The sequence below is a fragment of the Wallemia ichthyophaga genome, assembly GCF_000400465.1.
Source record: "Wallemia ichthyophaga EXF-994 unplaced genomic scaffold scaffold7, whole genome shotgun sequence".
NCBI lineage: Eukaryota > Fungi > Basidiomycota > Wallemiomycetes > Wallemiales > Wallemiaceae > Wallemia > Wallemia ichthyophaga.
The window spans coordinates 41594-60989 of record NW_008806280.1 but is presented as its reverse complement, the minus strand read 5'-3'; the positions used below and the strand labels follow the sequence as shown (position 1 = coordinate 60989).

At 47.9% G+C, this 19396-nt stretch overlaps 13 protein-coding genes across 13 annotated transcripts; 6 read left to right on the top strand and 7 right to left on the bottom strand.

The window, feature by feature from the left end:
* Positions 1-62: 62 nt before the first annotated feature.
* J056_004140 (uncharacterized protein) lies at positions 63-1228 on the bottom strand (the record flags this gene model as incomplete). Its single annotated transcript, XM_009269341.1, has 5 exons — positions 63-118; positions 173-743; positions 789-860; positions 906-953; positions 1001-1228. The coding sequence occupies 5 exons, from the start codon at positions 1226-1228 to the stop codon at positions 63-65; spliced, it is 975 nt and encodes a 324-aa protein (XP_009267616.1).
* Positions 1229-1307: 79 nt separating this feature from the next.
* J056_004139 (uncharacterized protein) lies at positions 1308-2326 on the bottom strand (the record flags this gene model as incomplete). Its single annotated transcript, XM_009269340.1, has 6 exons — positions 1308-1625; positions 1671-1774; positions 1830-1959; positions 2009-2107; positions 2153-2227; positions 2270-2326. 6 exons carry the CDS (start codon positions 2324-2326, stop codon positions 1308-1310), a joined length of 783 nt encoding a protein of 260 aa, XP_009267615.1.
* A 999-nt stretch (positions 2327-3325) lies between these two features.
* On the top strand, positions 3326-4998 carry J056_004138 (uncharacterized protein; the record flags this gene model as incomplete). The annotated part of the gene is made up of 4 exons (XM_009269339.1): positions 3326-3506; positions 3542-3556; positions 3609-4349; positions 4403-4998. The coding sequence occupies 4 exons, from the start codon at positions 3326-3328 to the stop codon at positions 4996-4998; spliced, it is 1533 nt and encodes a 510-aa protein (XP_009267614.1).
* A 316-nt stretch (positions 4999-5314) lies between these two features.
* On the top strand, positions 5315-5638 carry J056_004137 (uncharacterized protein; the record flags this gene model as incomplete). Its single annotated transcript, XM_009269338.1, has 1 exon — positions 5315-5638. One exon carries the CDS (start codon positions 5315-5317, stop codon positions 5636-5638), a length of 324 nt encoding a protein of 107 aa, XP_009267613.1.
* Positions 5639-5753: 115 nt separating this feature from the next.
* J056_004136 (Threonine--tRNA ligase, cytoplasmic) lies at positions 5754-8006 on the bottom strand (the record flags this gene model as incomplete). The annotated part of the gene is made up of 2 exons (XM_009269337.1): positions 5754-6096; positions 6148-8006. 2 exons carry the CDS (start codon positions 8004-8006, stop codon positions 5754-5756), a joined length of 2202 nt encoding a protein of 733 aa, XP_009267612.1.
* A 234-nt stretch (positions 8007-8240) lies between these two features.
* On the bottom strand, positions 8241-9143 carry J056_004135 (uncharacterized protein; the record flags this gene model as incomplete). The annotated part of the gene is made up of 1 exon (XM_009269336.1): positions 8241-9143. One exon carries the CDS (start codon positions 9141-9143, stop codon positions 8241-8243), a length of 903 nt encoding a protein of 300 aa, XP_009267611.1.
* Positions 9144-9327: 184 nt separating this feature from the next.
* On the top strand, positions 9328-10287 carry J056_004134 (putative eukaryotic translation initiation factor 2 subunit beta; the record flags this gene model as incomplete). Its single annotated transcript, XM_009269335.1, has 1 exon — positions 9328-10287. The coding sequence occupies one exon, from the start codon at positions 9328-9330 to the stop codon at positions 10285-10287; it is 960 nt and encodes a 319-aa protein (XP_009267610.1).
* Positions 10288-10320: 33 nt separating this feature from the next.
* J056_004133 (50S ribosomal protein L28) lies at positions 10321-10726 on the bottom strand (the record flags this gene model as incomplete). The annotated part of the gene is made up of 2 exons (XM_009269334.1): positions 10321-10548; positions 10595-10726. 2 exons carry the CDS (start codon positions 10724-10726, stop codon positions 10321-10323), a joined length of 360 nt encoding a protein of 119 aa, XP_009267609.1.
* Positions 10727-10778: 52 nt separating this feature from the next.
* Positions 10779-11709, top strand: J056_004132 (Transcription elongation factor S-II; the record flags this gene model as incomplete). The annotated part of the gene is made up of 3 exons (XM_009269333.1): positions 10779-10847; positions 10895-10957; positions 11008-11709. 3 exons carry the CDS (start codon positions 10779-10781, stop codon positions 11707-11709), a joined length of 834 nt encoding a protein of 277 aa, XP_009267608.1.
* A 132-nt stretch (positions 11710-11841) lies between these two features.
* J056_004131 (60S ribosomal protein L30-1) lies at positions 11842-12382 on the bottom strand (the record flags this gene model as incomplete). Its single annotated transcript, XM_009269332.1, has 3 exons — positions 11842-11859; positions 11905-12089; positions 12235-12382. The coding sequence occupies 3 exons, from the start codon at positions 12380-12382 to the stop codon at positions 11842-11844; spliced, it is 351 nt and encodes a 116-aa protein (XP_009267607.1).
* Positions 12383-12611: 229 nt separating this feature from the next.
* Positions 12612-17155, top strand: J056_004130 (SAC3 family protein 1; the record flags this gene model as incomplete). Its single annotated transcript, XM_009269331.1, has 8 exons — positions 12612-13082; positions 13136-13215; positions 13271-13310; positions 13357-15651; positions 15706-15936; positions 16012-16203; positions 16256-16653; positions 16705-17155. 8 exons carry the CDS (start codon positions 12612-12614, stop codon positions 17153-17155), a joined length of 4158 nt encoding a protein of 1385 aa, XP_009267606.1.
* Positions 17156-17300: 145 nt separating this feature from the next.
* J056_004129 (uncharacterized protein) lies at positions 17301-18002 on the bottom strand (the record flags this gene model as incomplete). Its single annotated transcript, XM_009269330.1, has 1 exon — positions 17301-18002. One exon carries the CDS (start codon positions 18000-18002, stop codon positions 17301-17303), a length of 702 nt encoding a protein of 233 aa, XP_009267605.1.
* A 96-nt stretch (positions 18003-18098) lies between these two features.
* On the top strand, positions 18099-19376 carry J056_004128 (UDP-glucose 6-dehydrogenase; the record flags this gene model as incomplete). Its single annotated transcript, XM_009269329.1, has 3 exons — positions 18099-18159; positions 18216-18957; positions 19010-19376. The coding sequence occupies 3 exons, from the start codon at positions 18099-18101 to the stop codon at positions 19374-19376; spliced, it is 1170 nt and encodes a 389-aa protein (XP_009267604.1).
* Positions 19377-19396: the final 20 nt, after the last annotated feature.

Genomic DNA, 19396 nt, shown 5'->3' with positions numbered 1-19396 from the left:
CTTAGCATAGACATAAATTATTGTATTCTACAGACTAATAGTACATGAGCGTAAGAAGCGGTCTACAAAGTTAATGCGCGTTTTTTGTCATTATACTCCACTCTGCCATACCAAAGACCTGTAGTTGGAGGTTAATCAAGTAAGCAAACCACCTGAAACGATCATCACACACCTCCCAGCAAAGCTAAAACTATGCCCACAAAGCCCACTTGACTAACGCTCAACTCAAAAAAGAAGAAAGACAGAACAACAGTGAGTACCTGCTTGATATTCGCAGCGACTGAGATGGTAAGTGGTCCGACCTTCTTATTCGACACGAAAGATACAACATTCAATCCGAAAGCAAGGGCACCATTTAGTGCAATCACCAAGATAGTCTTGTAGACGTTATGCATCGGCCAGAGATCCTTGTATACTTCAAAGTACTCGCCTGTGTAGACGGCATAAGCGATACACTGCGCCAACGCCAATGGAGACAGCCAATGGAGTAAGTCGAGAGGATGCATTTGGAATCGCTGACCAGTTTGCATCAAGTTGGTGACGACTGTCTTGAAAGCTGCTAAGATTGTACCCGCGAATGTGAGGAACAGACCGAGTGCTGTAAAGCTAATCTCGCCATATGTCGTCAGAGCGATACCGGCGATTACTGGTAACAAAGACACTAGTTTGGGTATTGAGAATTTAGATCCGAGGATAGGCACAGCTAGTGCCATGGTGAAGAGAGGTCCTAGTGACCTTATAATCTGAGCTAACGTAAGATTAACCCCGATAAACAATCAAATGCCCACCTGGTGAACAGGTACTGTGACAAGACTGAGTGACAGATTGGACACAGCAATGTTGATGGTGTACAGCGTGGACTTTCAGCGGTTGAGATTGGGCACTATAAACTATCCCCAACTCACAAAGAAGATCAAAATCACAATTTCCGTTGTTGAGAGTTTCGCTGGCGTCTAGGTGCTGGATGAGCAGCGGGTCTAAATTGCAAACAGACACCCACGTATAGTCCATACAGCCTGGCAATCGTACACCCAATTACGTTAGATGCAGCGTGTACGGCAGTGAGCGTGTATGGATACGGTAAGTCATCGAGAACGGCTTTATTGAACAGCGTCAAAGCAAGATTGAACATCAAATACAATCCAACGTAGTACCAATACCCTGTTGGCGTCGCTGTTGCCGCTGTTGCCGCTGTCGTCGCTGTCACTGTCTTCTTATCCTCCCTCATCAGCGTAAGCGATCGAAGCAAAAAACATATGTCCATTAAAATTGTTATACAGTGTAAAATACAAGTTATCAATTATTCCTCATTGAGGATGTTGTAGACGCTGTGAGCTGTTTGTACGACTAAGATTTGGTGGTGTTTTAAGCGGTTGGATTCCAGTGACATGTGAAATGTCCAAATGAGGTGCAAGATTGTGGAGGTGAATCTTTGTTGTTGGTGGAGTCGCCTTCTCATGCTTCAGAAATTGTGTGCGGAGGAGCAACATAGATAAGAAGGCTGAGCAGGTCGTAACGACTGCTTGTCCAAGCGGCAGTGCTTGCTTTGTTACGAACATCGATATTAAAACTAAGCTCACCGTAATTAGATGAGAAACGCTAGACCAGGCAATAACATTTGATTTCTGTGTCGTTTGAGATATGTCTTCAATATACTGGACTAAACTTACGTGTAACAAAAAGGCTACTGATATCTGGTTGGCTAAGAAGAAGAGCACATTCTCCAAGAGAATCACCAAACCAATTATCGGCAGGTCGTGGAGGGGGACAATTCCTAAAATACGTAATGAGTGTCAGCGGACAGAATAGAAAGCGCAGATAACGCGCACCCTCGAAAGCCACCGAGCCAATCAAAGAGATAAGTGCAGCATAGGGAGCATAAGCATTGAGGGCAAAGATAGGATTCCTGTGATGGTCCTTGATTGTTTTATTGAGGCAGGTTAAGAATATAGCTTGCGACTGCAACGAATCGTTAGACACCCTCGCGATGATAAGGGCAATGACGTACGACAACTCTAGCAACTTGGAGGAGCACGGCAGGGGCAGATATAGATTCAGCGTTGACAGCGCCATTAACAATAAGAGTCAAGGAGCTTGCTATAGTAAGCTGTAGGGGTGTTAGAATTAATAATGCTCACGTGGTACTGCTTACAGCGGCGGTCGGTGCGTCGATGTGGATCAAATTAAAATAAGAGCATGCGGGTAGTAGCAAAAAAGGGATGGCAGCCTTTTTACGTTAGTAGAATACTATTGACAGCATCACCCCCACCTCAGATGCCCGCCCGATTCGGACCTGGACGTGGCTCAGATTGAACAAGATCCTCATAAGAAACCAGGAAACAGCCAAGAGGAGCGTAAAGAGGTACGAAACTTTGGGCACTCGAGGATATTGAGAGGCTGAGAGTGTGTCGTCGTTCTTGGCTTCCCGCCCAGCACATTTACTCGTGCGAATCGAGGTGTAAATCCTCGCAAATACTGCCAAGATAGCAAATTCAGTGAAAGTGATGAAAAATGGATACCGAAATTCGCCATTGTAGACATATGCGCTGAGAATTATGTCCAATAGCTGAGATACGGCCGTTGAAACGACGGCTGTGATCATAGTCAAGGTCTAAGATATATTACGGGCATTGGATGGATGTTTAGGGAGTGCTCATCGACCTGAGGCCTTAGTCGATCATGTAACGCTCGTACAGTCTGGTACACGTTCACTGCCCCCGACAGACCTGAACAAGCGGTGTAAAATCTATTGCACTCAAAATCCTACAATAAGCATGTGATTTGCTATAGAAGATATTTTTGTATCCTCTGACAGTTGCTCCAATTCTCTGCACCTTCGCATACCCTCGCTTCGGCTAAGCGGGTAGCACACGTAATAGGGAACTTGGTGGATAAAATCTGCTCAAAGCCTACCATGTAAAGCTATGAATACGCCCCTGCAACTCCGCGATTTCCGCCGCCACCTCGATCAGAGATTTCAGAAGTCCGGAAAATCTTCGAATTCTTCGTAGATGGAATTGGGTAAGGCTTGGGTTTGCTTGGCTGCTTGGCAACATTAGTCTTGGTATTTCTTTGTCTATTGTCAAACACTGCTACTTTTGCACATAATAATTTATCAACACAAAAATTCTTATTCGCCAAGGTCCTCGGAGTACGGCCCAGCTAAAAATGATAACCACGTGAGCGGCACTGATAAAGACAAATATATTCTCGGTTACAAGTTTTCACTGAACAATCACCACAAACAACCTTCCAAATTTAGGTTGTTCGTCATCCCCACGCATTCATACCGCCAGTTACACTCTTCTCTTCTAAATCGGCTGTTATGCTTTTCGACAAGTTCAAGAAGGACCAAATGTCTGAAGTCAAGAACCACGACGATCCTCCGCCTATCGACTTGGAGCTTGTGGGGCAGGAGCTCCCTTGGGAATGGTCAATGCCTAAGAAGTCCAAGAGTTATATCATGGCACTTCTTCTCAACTTTGTTTCTGCCTTCAATGCAACAGGTGGGTAACGCTTCACTCATGCTTATTCTTCAAAGCTAAATTTTTCTCAGGTGGGTCCATGTGCTATGTTGAGGTTATTTTACATACTCACATTCTCTATAGGTAACTCAGCAGCCAAAGCAGGTGTCACAGCAGAGTTCGGTATCAGCGGCAGCGTCTTCCTCACATCCAGTTTCACCTACAATGCTGCTTTGGGTCTCGGACCTCTTTTCCTCGCTCCTCTATCCGAGTCCTACGGTAGACGGCCAATGATTGTCGGTCTGCTTCTTCTCATCGTTATCCTCTTCCTTCCGCAAGCGCTCGCTCCTAACATCGAGTCCCTATCCATCACACGTCTTTTCCAGGGTTTGGCTGCAAGTATTGAGGGTCCTCACGTCGCAGGTATTATCACTGATCTCTTCCATCGTGATCACGGTCGTGGTGTTGCCATGGCTACATTCACGCTCATCGTCTTTACTGCAAACGCGCTCGGTCCGTTGTGTTGCAACTGGTTGGCATTCAAAACCGACTGGCCTAACATTTACTGGATGCAGATGGCGATGAACGGCGCAGTCTTCCTCTTGTGTATGTTCCTCCTCGATGAAACACGCCATGACGTCATTCTCGACAAGAAAGTTCGCAACTACAACAAGACATATGGTACAGACCTCAAGATCAAAACAGATGCCGCACATTCATTCAAAGGAGCAATGTCAAAGTCGTTGGCTAGACCTATTGTTTACCTTTTGACCGAGCCAATCGTTATGGCTTTGGCGCTGTGGGTTGGTTTCGCCTGGGGCATGGTTTTCCTTTTCACAGGTGCTACCCCACATGTATACGAAGTCAACTACGGTTTCAACCAGGGTGGGTTTTTTAGTTTGGATTACCTTAAATTCCCTGTCTAACCTGATCAACAGGCGAGTCCGGGACCGTGTTGATTTGTGGATTCATCGGTGCATTCCTTGCATGGCTTCTCAACTTTGGTCAAAATGCACTTTACAAAAGAAGCAAAGATCCAGTCACGCATATTGCACCACCTGAAGCACGTCTATACCAAGCAGCTCTCGGAGCTGTGTTATTCGGAGCGTTCGAGTTCATGTTCGGGTGGACAGCGCGTCCATGGATCACTCCATGGGTATCGATGATTGCAGTTATTGGTGTCAACTTTGGTATTTTCCCTATTTACGCTGGTGTCTACACCTACATTGGTGACGCATACGAGCAATACAGTTCATCTGCACAAGCTGCACAAGCATTACTGAGAAATCTTCTTGGTGCAACTTTTCCTTTCTTCGCAACCGCTATGTTCGATAACCTGTCTTTCCCATGGGCGTCATCGACAATCGGTTTCATTGCGCTCGCACTGTCTTCCATCCCATTCACTTTGTTGGTTTTTGGTGGCTGGCTAAGAGCTAGATCTAGGGTATGCAAGCAGATCACACGCGAACAAGAAGAGGATGAGTTTAGAAGGGAGCAGGCATTTGAGGAGCCTGGTGAAAAGCGTCATGCGTAATGTAACTCAACACGGATTGCTGATTATGTACTATACTTTTGCATTTAGATTTAGATTTACGAGGTTTTTTCAAGGTGTGGTGTGTGCAGATGTCTCAGCGTGAGGGATAGTCACCTTAGCTAGATGGCTCACGAATATGCTAATACAAAACAACAGGACAATCAAAGCGCCTAAGATATATGAATGGATGATAAAGGGTGAAAATTTGATGGAACAATTAATTACGTCAGTTAGTTTATTTATGATGTTACGTGAGAACAGAGGGCTTGTCTATTCCGCCCGCTGGTTTACTGTTTCTTCCAATCTAACACCGCAGATGCACACGACAACCAACGACCAGAACAAATTCAAAAAAACATCGCAAGTCGTAAGCAAGCCAGCAACGACAGAGCACAACATGGCCGACGACCTCATCAAGCAGGGACCACCACTGAATGAGACCAGGGCACCTCGCGATGCGATGCACTCCCTCGAACATGACCTCGCAAACAAGGGACAAGCAGCGGGACATCGCCACACGGACGCGCGCATGGAAGACGCACTCGGTCGTGATGGAAAGAAATACCACAAACACCCGCACGATATCGCCGCGGACCCACGCCTCGACAGTGACCAGCTGGGGCGACAGAACAATGTTTAAGTGTGACTGATAGCAATATCAGTAGCGCAGAAAGCGAAAGTGAAATTGAAATTGTCAAGTGTAAATTGTATAAAGTGAAATGAAATGAATGAAATTAAAATACTACTACCACCACCTAAAACAACCTATTCTCAAGTCTTTTCTCATCCTTAAGACGCACCATCTGCTGGAGCACCTCGGCGAAAGGCACAGTAGGAGTTTTAGCTTTAGAGCCAGCATCATCGCGATTGCGAACGTTGACCGACTTGCCGTCTACCTCCTCCTGACCTACGACGAAAATGAAGTTATGCTGAGCCATTTCAGCATTACGTATCTTCTTGGGCAGCGTGTTCTCTCCAGCATCCACCTCGGAAATAATTTCATTATCCCACAGCTGTTTCTGGAGGGAATGAGCGTAGTCGTCGTACTTGTGCGCAACGGGGATAATGATGGCTTGTCTTGGCGACAGCCAGAATGGCCTGTTGGAACTGTTAGAGGTAGTGAACACCATCACGCCGTCAACAACTCACCACTTGCCGCCAAAGTGTTCAGTGACAATCGCTATGAAACGCTCTAGCGAGCCGAGAATAGCCCTGTGGATAATAACCGGTCTGTCAAAGCCCTTCTCAATAGACCCATCATCGTTCTGGATAAAGTCTTCGTCGTTGCCGGTGCGGTACCGCAGCTTGAATCTCTCTGGGAGTTGGAAGTCTAGTTGGATAGTAGCACACTGGTGGTTACGTCTGAGTGCATCACTGATCGTAATATCGATCTTTGGACCGTAGAATGCTCCATCGCCAGGGTTGAGTTCCCATTTACCAGGTACAAACTTCTCAAGTGCGTTGGAGAGGTTCTTTTCGGCCTGATCCCAGTCCTCTACCTTACCGAGATACTTCTCGGGTCTAGTGGACAATTTCAACTTGAAGTCGAACCCACAAATCCCATAGACTTTCTCGAGGAAATCGAACAGATCGGAGAACTCATTCTCTATTTGATCCTTGCGACAGAATATATGCGCATCGTCTTGCTGGAATCTTCTCACCCTAGTCAACCCAGTCAACGCGCCAGACGCCTCGTTGCGGTGGAGGACACCAAAGTCCGCAACGCGGAACGGTAGTTCTTTGTAAGAACGGTCGCGCATGTCGAATAATAAACAATGACCTGGACAGTTCATAGGCTTCAATGCGAACTTCTCCTTTTCAATGTCTAATGAAAACATGTTTTCGGCATAGTTCTGCCAGTGACCGGAAGTCTCCCAAACCTTGGTGTTGAACATGTTGGGGGTGATAACTTCTTGGTATCCGCGCGCATGGTACTCCTTTTTCAAAAAGTCGAGCAGGGTGTTGTAGATTCTCGTACCATTTGGCAAGAAGAAGCAACTACCTGGAGATAGTTCATGGAAGAAGAAAAGTTCTTGTTCTTTGCCAATCTTTCTGTGGTCACGCTTTGAAGCTTCAGCTATAAAGTGCTTGTATTCAACCATCTGCTTTTTGTCAGGGAAGGCGATACCATAGACACGCTGCAACGAGTCATTCTTAGCATCACCGAGGAAGTAAGACGCAGAGTGCTTGTTGACATTGAAAGCTTTGATCTTTCCAGTGTGGGGGATGTGTGGACCTCTACACAAATCGATCATTGGACCGCATCTGTAGACGGTAGTGGAGGTGCCGTCAGGGATTTTTGAAGAGATGATGTACTGCTTGTACTTGTTGTAAGCAAACAACTCCAAGAGCTTCTCCTTAGATACCATAAGTCTTTCAAATGGCTGTTTCTCCTTGATTGCGCTATTTGCAATTTGCTCAAGTGGCTGGTAGTCCTCCTGATACACCATACGGTCTTGGATGGCCATTTCGTAGAAGAAACCGTCGTCAGTTGGAGGACCGACAGCTAAGTGACTGCCATAGTGCCTCTCACAAGCCTCACCGAGAACGTGAGCTGAGGAGTGCCAGAAAACTTGTTGACCTTCCTCTGTGTTGAAATCTAAAAATTCAACGTTGCTGTCTTGTTCGAAAGGTCTTTCTAGATCCCAGAGAGCACCGTTCACCTTAGAAATAACGGTTCTATCTGCAAGTGAGGAAGCAATAGCTTTAACGAGTTCCATTGGAGTTGTTTCATATGAAGTTCCTTGCTGCTGCTTGCCATCTGGAAGAGTAATAGTGATAGGGCCTCTTGGCTTTGAAGCTAATTCAGCGTCTGCAGCTTCTTTAAGCCTGTCCCAGATATCGAGACGCTCTTTGAGGTAAGCAGGAGGAGGGGTCATTTCAATAGGATTCTTTGAGGTATTTGAAGCCTTTTTATCCTTTTTAGATTGTTTTTGGGTGTTTGCTTGTGGCTGTGGTTGCGCTTGCACTTGTGCTTCCAAGTTATTGGATTGCTCTGGGTGATTCATTCTGCCTATAAATCTAATTGGTGGTATTGAAATTCTTCTTCTTATGCTCGCTGCTCGTAACGCTGTGCGTATAAGAATTTTGTATTTGGGTGGGTAAGAGGGAAGACAGCGTGGTTATGCCAATGAAATGCCAATTTTCAATCAATCCCATTTAATTTGAAATTTAGTTTAAATTCATTTGAAGAAAGATATTTTAGATAGACACGCTCTACAAGTACTATAAAGTGATCAAGTCTAAAGTGAAGAAGCACCAGTGATAACTTCGATAAGCTCGTTGGTGATTTGGGCTTGACGACCACGGTTGTACTTGAGGTTGAGGTTGTTGATCATTTCACCTGCGTTCTTTGAGGCGTTGTCCATTGCGTTTCTACGGGCGTTGATTTCAGAGGCGTGACCTTCAACGAGTGCAGCGTAGATAGCGTTGGCGAATGAGAATTGAGCGAGGTCTTTGGTTGCCTCCTCTTCTTGCTCATAAGACTTGAAACCTTGAGATTGACTGAGAATTTTCTCAGTGTAGGCTTTGATGGTGTTAGCGTCGTAACCAATTTGAGAAGTGTATTGGTTGTAGACGAGGTTTACTTGATCAAATTCAATGTCTGAAGTGAGGATAGTGTCTGCGATGGCAGCAGCGTCAGTGAAAGTTGGAATTTGTTTACCAATTTGGTTGAAAGAGAGTTTGACGTCGCTTGGGTTTGAACGCTGAAGTTGGTTACGTGCTCTGTCACCAAGGATAACGATTGGGTGTTCTTCACTACCTTCCTCAATAATACCACGCTTTGTGTACTTGGAAACGGAGGAGTGGATACCACCACACAAACCAGAGTCAGAGGAAACAACAATCCATAAAGACTTTGCGTTTTCAGGAGCTTGGACTTGTGATTGGTCGAATATTTCACTGTTAGTCTTGCCGTATTGAATGGCAGTGTTCATAGCCCTTTGAGCCTTTGTGAGCTTTGTAGAGGCAATCATTTTCATAGACTTTGTGATCTTTTCAATGTTCTTTACGGATTTAAGACGTTGCTCAATTTCACGGAGAGTTTCAGCGGCAGGGGAGGTGGAAGAGAAGGTTCTCGCTGCCATTGCAGGCTGAACTGAAGTTTTTAAAGCTGGTCTGATTGTCGTTGCCGCTCTAAGCATCGTGTCGTCGTCGTCGTCGGAGTACAACTTGTACCAACTTGTAAAATCGATAAAATGGAAATATGAAAATAAATTAAATTGATTTGTACTGTTATTTTGGTTAATTCTAGTAATTTGTTAATATTAATTTATTCGTTCTCCCCTCCTTAGCTCACAGCGACCAACACTGTTTTTAAGCCACCTCATGACAGACGCACACGTTCCAACCAAACAAGACCAAGATCTTTCAATTGATCCAGCTTTGAAGAAGAAGAAAAAGAAAGCTGTAAATTTTGATGATTTAGACGCTCAGGCTGGACAAGCAGACACCCCAGAAGGTGCAGAAGAATCAGATTTATTCTCTGGATTAAAAAAGAAATCTAAAAAGAAGTCTGATAAGAGTGAAAAGGGTGAGATATCTGAGAAATCTGAGCAGCCAGAGCATTCCCCAGTTCAAGAAGAAGATCAACCAGATGAATTCTCAGACTTGAAAAAGAAAAAGAAGAGCAGCAGCAAGAAGAAAGCTTTTGATTTGGATGCTTTCGATAAGGAATTAGACCAAGGAAGCTCTTCAAATGCCCAGATCCAAGGTGAGAGTGGTGAAACAGCTGGTGATACCGCTGGAAATGGTTTAGACCCACTCTCAGAATCATCAAATGACAATGGTGAACCTTGGTTGGGTACTGAAAGAGACTACACGTACAAAGAACTCCTTTCACGTACTTTTAAACTTCTTCACTCTCAAAACCCAGCCTTAGTCACCGGTGCAAAGAGATACACCATTGCACCACCTCAGGTTGTTAAAGATGGTAATAAGAAGACAGCATTTGCTAACATAGCAGATATCTGTAAAAAGATGCACAGACAACCAGAACATTTGATACAATTCCTATTTGCGGAGTTGGGTACATCTGGTTCCGTCGATGGATCACAAAGATTGGTTATTAGAGGTAGATTTCAACAGAAGCAGATTGAGAATGTGCTAAGAAGATATATCATTGAATATGTCACTTGCAAGACATGCAAATCACCAGAAACTAACCTAACAAAGGAGAATAGACTCTACTTCATGACATGTGAGTCTTGTGGATCGCGTAGATCAGTTGCAGCAATCAAATCAGGATTCCAAGCGCAAATTGGAAAGAGAAGGGCACAAGTAAAGTAGATAAAGTAGATGAAATGATTTTATGCATAATTTTTATTGTTTTCCAACAAGCTGCTTGTCGAGGATAGACCTCCGCAATGCTCTACCATATAAACCGAGTTTGTCATCGCTTGTTTTGAGGAGGTAATTGTCTAAACCACCAAATCTATCAATACTACGTAAGGCCTTTGTAGATACTTTCATCTTCACAAAGTCCTGTAGAGTATCTGAGAATAGACGCTTATTTTGAATATTTGGATACCAGCTTCTTCTGGTGTGTCGCTAGGGTGTATTAGAGGTGCTAAACCCTTTATAAACCCAAACACACCTCTGAAAATGAAACGTTATAACCACTTTGACGATTACGGCCGTCAAGAAGACCTGATTGGAAACGCCTCTCTAATGGCTGTACGTTGGTTGGAAACCTGAAAGATAATTTTGCTAATTTTTCTAATCTCATTGGGCTTCTTGGTGAAGGTAGAGAGGAGTCGTTGACTTCCACCACCACGAAAATGGACGTGAAAACGGTGAACAAGCTGAGAACTGAATTGCAGGCTTCTCAGGCGTCTGGGAAGAGTGACGTGTGTATTGGCCGTTGTTGTTGTTGTACCCTCTAATGGAATTGCAGGTGATGATAGAGATACTCAAGGCGTTGAAAGAGGAATTAACGGCTACAGAGGATATCATAAGGGTGTGTTTTGATGTATTCAATCGCCTTGTTCTCATTATATCCAATCCCAGGAAACTAAAGTTGGTTTGGCTGTGGGTAAGCTGCGCTCCCATGAAAATAGGCAGATTAGCGACTTAGCCAAGGAAATTGTTAAGAAATGGAAGAATGATGTTACCAAGAAGCCCAAGGAAGTTTCTGAGTCTAGTCCCACAGCCAATACCACCACAAACGACAAACCACGCTCAGGTAAAACTGATAACGTCGATTTCGAGAAACTTAACGACAAAACACGCGATACCTGTCTCTCTTTGCTTTACAATGCTATGGTGTTCGACTCGTCTGCACCTTCTGAGCTTATTATGGACAGAGCTCTCGCAATTGAAGTCACTGTCCTCGATGATAACAATGGTTCCACTGCAGAAGACTATAAAAAAAAGATTCGCTCACTGATGCTCAACCTCAAAGACAAGAAGAATCCTACCCTTAGAGCTGCAGTTATTTCCGGTGATACTCCTGCAGATATCTTCTGTAGAATGTCCTCAGGCGATATGGCTTCCGAGGAGCGTAAACAGCAGGATAGAGCTTTGGAGTTGAATAACTTATTCAAGGCTAGAGGCGCTGGTCCACAGCAAGCTGAGACAGATTCATTCAAATGCGGTAGATGCAAGCAGAGGAAGTGTACCTACTATCAAATGCAGACGCGATCGGCGGATGAGCCAATGACTACGTTTGTTACGTGCACGGTGTGTAACAACAGATGGAAGTTTTCTTAGAAGCACTTGTATTTATTTATTCGACATTATAGCTAAAAGACATGGCACTCGGGAGTATAAACACTCAAAACACACCTCTTCGTATTCGACTCAATCCAATAAATGACTCCAGTTACAAATCAATCAACAAACTTATTCGAATGATGAGAGCTGTTGGTGTGTAAGACATAGAAAGGGGTAAAATTTTCAACTCACAATGTCAGAGTCACCTTGGTCTTGGATGGTGAGGACACCGACGCGGAAAAGCTTACCAGCAGCGGTACCGAGGGCGACGTTTGAGCCCGAGTAGTGGTGAACAGCTGTCTTTGAAAGCATGGCAAAGTACTCGAGCTCAGACTTGCGCAAAGGTGGGCAGTTGCCTGCGATGAGGACGAGCTTGGCTGAGAGAGAGTGTTAGTGGGGAGTAAGAGAGAACCTTCTCAGCCAAATGTGATTAACAGAGGCTCCAGTTCTAGCAGCGACCTTGAGTCACGCTGTGCGATGCCAGATAATCGACTGAGTATTCTTATAATAATCAAAACTCACCCTTGCCAGATCTCAATTGCTTCAATGCAGACTTGTAGCCGAGCGTGTACTTGCCCGACTTGACAACGAGCTGAAGCTTTGAGTTGATACCTTCGGAACCTTTGTTCTTCTTGGAGAATGCTGGGTTGGCGTGGGCTGCAGAAGACATCCTGGCTGTGAGTGCAGTGTGAGTAACGCCCAACGCTATTTAAACCCTCCCTCACTCGTGATTTGAGTCGTCGGTCGCTAAGAGGGAAGTTAGGAAGACTATTAAATTTGAAGGCGAAATTTTTCTAATTTAATCGAATATAAAATATGGAGCGTATATAAAAGATGCTTGGGATATTAGATCATTCAATTCCTTACCTCTCCTCCCTCTCTCTTTCACGGCGTTAGTGATGCTGATTTGGACTGGATTCCGGGGATTTGGAGTATCTGGACTATCTCGAGTACTTAGAGCACCCAGAGTACCGAAATCAAACCAAGTACGCCACAAGAGCACTCACACCTACACTCAACGCCTGCAACACCTCAGTCAACGCACAGGCACAGACCCAATCAGCCTCAGCGCCTCATTCGCCATTCTCCACGAGCTGACAGCTATTTTTCCCGTGATTGCTATCTTTGGGGGGTTGCACTGGTTCGGCGTAGGCGAGCGTAGTCTAGAGTGGTTGTGGGGAGCAGATAGCTGCGATAACACCAATGACATAAGAAGCTGGACTCGTGCTGCTTGCGAGGAGGGTGAGCGTCGTCTCGACAGATTCAGACAGCGCTACAATCTCTGGCAAGATGAGGAGAACAAGTGGGACGGCAGTGGCAGATACACAGCACACATCTCTGAAGCCATAGCAGCATACACGATAACCAAGGTTAGTGTGTGTCGTCACAAAAGGTGAAAATTCTCACTCCCGACCTATCACAGGTACTTCTCCCAGTTAGAATACTCGCTTGCTTATACTACAGCCCAAGATTCAGTGTATTTGTATTTGAGCCAATAAAGAGGTTTTTACGTCGTTGATGTTATCTTAATGGCTGACGGTCATCTCACCACCGACAGAGGCAGCAGATTCACCGCCGACAAGACGCAATACCAGCAGGTGTGCAGGGCTCTGCGTTCGAATCCCGTCTGACCCGCTTACCCAGCTGCGCGCGCACCGAGAAGTCGAGCGACTCGAAGCCATTAGAGATGGCCAAATCCCCGATCCGAGCCAAGGGGGAATGAGTCTGAGCGATGCGATAACGCTGCGAGGAACGTGTACCACCATGTGTCCACTGTTTGAACGCGTCGAGCGCGAGTACCAGCTCAATCTGGATAAGTGGGAGGTATACGCAGAGCACCCGCGCCAGGCGAATCCCGCGCGCACCGTGAAGACATTCCACAGGCCAGCTGCCGGCGACGAAGCCAGCCTGCCGTCAGATGTACGCCCAGCGCCGGTGCTCAAGCAAACACTCGACTATCTCTTCCACACGATCCTCGCAGAAGACGCAGACCTGCACGACAGCCACCACTTCCTTCGCGACAGGACGCGCTCTATACGACAGGATTTCACTCTGCAGCACATCCGCGACCGCGTTGCCGTCGAGTGCCACGAGCGCATAGCCCGCTACCACATCCTCTGCCTGCACGAGCTATGCGAGCGCACTGGGTGGTCTGACCAGCAGGAGCTGGAGCAGCTGAGCAAGGTGTTGCTGAGCTTGACGGAGTTCTACGACGACTGGCGGGCCAGCACGGGCGAAACACTCCCGAACGAAGCAGAGTTCAGAGCCTACCACCTCCTCATTCATCTGCGCGACTCTAGCACTGCTGCTGCTGCAGAACGCCTCCCCACCTCACTCTACCTCTCGCAGCCCATTCAACTCGCACTCAAATTTCACGCTCTCGCCCGCCGCTCGAACGAGGCTGACGTACGAGGACGCCCCCATAATACGGTGTCTAGCCCTAATGGATACTCGCGCTTCTTCAAACTTATCCGCTCGAGTAGCACCCCTTTCCTTATGGCGTGCCTTCTCGAACCCTCCTTCAGCAGCGTGCGCAGAGGCGCCCTCAAGGCTATGCGCGTCGCTTACCCGAGCAAATACCGCGCTTATCCCGTCGCTGACCTCGTCAGTGTGCTCGGATGCGACGACGGTTTGCATGTCGCGCGCGAGGCGGAGAACCTCGGGCTGGATGTGGAGAGGGGCGGCGAGAATGAGAAAGATAATGATAATGGAAATGACGAAGCCCCGCCCACAGCCGTTAGAGTAAACAAACAGTCGCAGGTCAACGACTCGGGTCCGACTATCCCTCACTGCAAGTCTCGTCTCGTATCTGCCAAGAGAGGCAGGCTCAGTGCGCGGGATGTTATAGATACCCCTCTAGCCATTGATTTTGATATCGGTGTCGATGTTGTGGCTGGTGATATCCCAAAGAGCCAACCAGCGTCTTTGTCCTCGCTTAGACCATCTGCGCCAGTTTTCACAATGCCATCGACCAAAACAAATGCGAATATTGACAGTGGCGGTGGAGGCTATGGTTATGGAACTAGTGCGGGTACTGATACGGGCACTAGCAGTCACAATCACTCTAACAGCTCTCCGACCTCCCTCATGCCCCCTCCTCCCAAACCCATCGCAACAGCCTTCTCCTTCCAACCTAGACAGACTACGCAGCACACACAGGGCGCTCCGTCTTCCAACGCGTTCAGCTGGAGTGGCACTGGCACTGGTACTGAAACTGCAGGTGCGTTTGCTAATGCATTCACCCCACCCAGCACACAGGGACAAGGACAAGGTGCCCAACCTGATGTTCAACCTGATAATGACCTCGACGAGAAACACCGCCAGCAGCAGCAAGAGGAGCGGGAGAGGCAGAAGAAACAAAAAGCAGCAGAAGCGGCAGAAGCGACGGAAGCAGCTCAATTAGCACGTGCAGCACAATCGCGGAGGCGTTTATCAGAAAACCGCAAGCTACAAGGGCGTTTGCGAGCTGAAGAAGAGGAGCGCAAGAAAACGAGGGAGGAAGAGCGAGGTAGAGAACGAGAACGGCTCGAGCTCACTCACACGACATGCACAAAACTCACCGACCGCATTCTCGACGAGACGGTGGCTGCGGCTGTGCGGTCGTGCGTGCTGCGAGAGGTAGCAGCCATGTACAGGCGACGCAGGCTGATTTTGCGTTGTCTGCGTCTGTGGAAGACGGCTGCAGTGGCACGCGTCATTGCGCGCGATGTTGACCAGGAGCGTCTCAAGCAGTTTAGAATGGCTGTCGAGGGTCTTTCCTTTGGGAGGGGTGGCACGACCCCGGCTTTCACCCTGCCGGATGAAGAGGATGAGGAAGACAAACAAGATGCAGAGGAGCTTTTCGATCACGAGGATGAAGAGGTGGCTTTTCACCATTCACCTCTCCATCAACTCAGACTCAGACTGAGCGATTCAGAGATGGAGCACACGTTGCAGCAGGTGAGCGGCTTATTTATCTTGTCGATAACTCTGACAGAGAGTTCCCTTCTTCAGCACGTACAGCAGAGAAGCGAGTTGTGGAATCGAGGTGGTGCGTTGACTGTCGTGGCTGGGTTTATACACAGCAACCCACTCCTGAAACACTTTGCGAGTGTGGATGTGGGGCTGTACACCCACGACGACTCTTCCTCCTCCAGCTCATGGCTGCGCACGCGTTTCGGTGCAGATGTTGGCGACTTTAATCAAGCCAACTCGCAGCTTTCGTTGTATGCGAATAGCGAGAAGGTGGGTAGTAGCTGATTGAAGGGGTGATTAACACTCACAACCACACTCACACTCACACTCGCACTCGCACTCCAGCCACCCGCCTCTACCGCTATTGTTTTCTTTGAATGCTCGCGCGAGCTGGCGAGACAGCAGTCGGAAAAAGAGAGAGCGCGAACACTCAATAATGATAAAAGGAGGATGGAGCGTGTAGCGGGGCGTTTAGCGTACGGCACCTTTATACCCACTATCGTGGTGCTATCGTGGTGTGAGAGCGAGGCTGTCGAGGTGAGTGAAGCTACCATGATGAGTGAAACCATAGCTCACTTGGTTTTTGCAGTGCTTGAGCTCGAATTTGAACACACCCGCACTACATTTGAAATACCTCCAGATCGCCCCGCACTCGTTCGATTCCCAACTGCACACTCTCTTGGAGAGTGTGGATGTGGGGGTGCGACACTACCAAACAACCACACCTAGGCGTGTATCGGCGGTGTTCTCGCCAGTCGCGTTGGCTAGTGTACTTGCCATCCATCACATGCCCTATGCGCACCACATAGCGATCGCCTTGGTGGACTCGTCGATCGCGATACTCAACGAGGCGATACGGGCAACGAACGAGGCGGTGCAGATGCTGTGTGCGGGTGCGGATGGCGATGAGGCGCCGACGGAGACACGCACACTACCTCTGCTCAAGGAGAGTGTGGGTGTGAAATTGAATGCGAACGTGAAAGAGAGGTAAGAGCTATTCGCTTTTAACATCTGGAGAACCACCCTGACCCACACAAGCATCCCCCTCCCCACCACACTGATTGAGTGGCTCGACGACGAACGCTTCGACTTTGAGCCCGATGTGCTCCTCTTGCGCGCAGAGATAGCCGGGTGGGATGGCAGCCACGCCGATACTGTGTATGTGATGACTCGCATACTCGACATAGTCTTCTCTGGCCACCCGGCAGACGAAACGTTTGTCGTGCGCGATGGGGTATCCCTCAACCAAGAAGAGCTGGTGGAGCAGACAGATATAGTGAAGAGGACGCGTCGCGTGGTGTTGCAGCTCGAAAGAATGGCCGAGGGCGTCAGAGTTGCTCACGAACAATCCAGCAGACAGCGCAAGAGGGAGGACGAGTTGGTGAGGTCGCCGTCGCCGTCACCGTCGCCCAAGAAGAAGACAGTGAGCAGTGCCGTGCTTAAGGATCTCGTTGGCAGCGTGCGCAGTAGTTTATTTAGCAATGTATAAATAGAGAATGCATGAGTGAAAAAAAAAGACGACATATGAACGCAAAGGTATGAGTAGAGAAGTAAAGGTGAGTATAAAGATTAGTGTATTAGGATTTTCGTGTAGTAAATGCCATTGCCAGTGTGTTAAAGCGCCATTGCCAGTGCTAAAGCGCCATTGCCACTTGAAGCGAGACTCTGGTATAGTAGAGATCGTAAAGAAGCAGGAAGAGGCTGAAAAGGGAGAGCGTGGAGATGGGGAGAATGGTCCTAGTAACCAGCCGAGCAACATCGATATGACGCGCAGACTGTGTGCTGCTGAGATTGCTGATGTACCACCGGGCGATGGAGCTGGAGACGGCGGTGGTGATAGCGACGACCATCCACGCCAGCAGGGGTTTCTCAGGCGTAGAGCACAGCCACAGGGTGACTCTGATCCACGGAAACGACGCAGCCTGTATCGAGAGGAGGCGGATAATGACGGAAATGGGGTGGTAGTACTGCTTCCACCTGTGTAGCATGCTGCTGATAATCTGGAAGCTGTAAACGGCCGTAAGCACCGCCCATGGGGTTGAAGCGAGGTACTCGATGCGCGAAGGATTAGGAGCTGGGAGCGTGTGCAGCGAGAATCTAATGAGAAGGTAGAGGACGCCCGTGAGAGCGGGCAGAAGAGACGTTAGCTGGAGTAGCTGATAGATGAGTGTGAGTGAAATCGGTGTGTTTGTGCTGCTTCTGGTGGCGGTGGCTGGCTGAGGCTGCCGCTGTCTGTTTCTGTGTCTCGTGTACGCCGGCGCCGTCGCTGCCGCGGTCACAGCCGCGTATGGCGGTGGCTCGCTCTCCGTCTGCTCATCATCTGAGATAGCGGCCATGGCTGTTTATGAAGAACGGTCATGTGCTCAGCGTGGTTGTCGTGGGCAGTGGATTGGTCGGTGTGGTCGTTGGATCGGTTTTATCGAAATACGCAAATGTCGTCATCTACGATAAGGAATTGGTCAAAGTCGATCGCTGGATTCGGCATGATCCACCGTTCTTTGAGCCGGGCTTGGAGGGATTGCTGAGGGAAAGCAACGTGCACTTCACAGCCTCGCCACGCTGCTTAGACACTGCAGACATCATTATCCTCTGCATCAATTTCAGTCACTCCTCTCTCCTCGCGGATACTCTGGATATGTTCCACAACACATGCGGCTCCCCTCAGCGCAAAATAATAGTCGAAAAGTCCACATTCCCATTAAACACGTGCACGCAAATCACACACGCCCTTCTCGCCCACCCCACTCACTTCGATATCCTCTCCATCCCCGAATTCCTCAGCCAAGGGAGTGCCATTCGAGACGCCCTTTGCCCCGATAGAGTGCTTGTTGGCTGCGATGGGAGCGAGAGTGGCCTGCGGGCGCGCGACACTCTTATCGGCCTGTATGCCAACTGGGTGCCGCGCGAGAAAATTCTCACTCAGTCCATCTACTCAACGGAGCTGTCTAAATTGGCAAGCAACGCTCTCCTAGCGCAGCGAATATCGTCTATCAATTCCTTCACTGCCATTTGCGATGCTAGCGGGGCAAACATATCTCAACTCACCCACTCGCTATCCACAGACCGAAGAATTCGAGGCGAGTACCTCTCTCCCTCCCTCGCCTTCGGTGGCTCGTGTTTGGAGAAGGACCTGCGTATGCTCGTCTATCTCTGCGAATCTCTCAACCTCCACCACGTAGCTCGCTACTGGAACAGTGTGATTGAGATGAATGACTATCAGTTGCACAGATTCATACAACGCGTCAAAGAAATCGTGGTGGGTATCGAATCTGTCAAAATCACTGTGTTAGGGTGGGTGTCCAGATTTTCACTCTTTATTTTTTGCACCTCACACCCACGCCAGACTCGCTTTCAAAAAAGATACAGGCGATCTCCGACTTAGTCCTTCTATCAGAGTTATTAAGGAGCTGCTCAGACAGCTTCCCGATATACACTTCTCAGTCTACGACCCCGTTGTCACATCTTGGCAAATTATTAATGAGTTTGATGCCAGTGAAAAAGTAGAACCGTGTCAGTCGATAGATGAAGCAGCAATCAATACACATTGCATCCTCTTACTAACAAACTGGGATGAATTTTATACCCAAATCGATTGGAATGCGATTTACCAAAAAATAAACCCCCCGGGATGGGTATTAGATGGTCATTTGATTGTGGATGTGAAGCAGCTCGAGTTGATAGGCTACAAGGTGTACCAGATTGGCCACTAATTGAAGTAATCAGCTAGTTA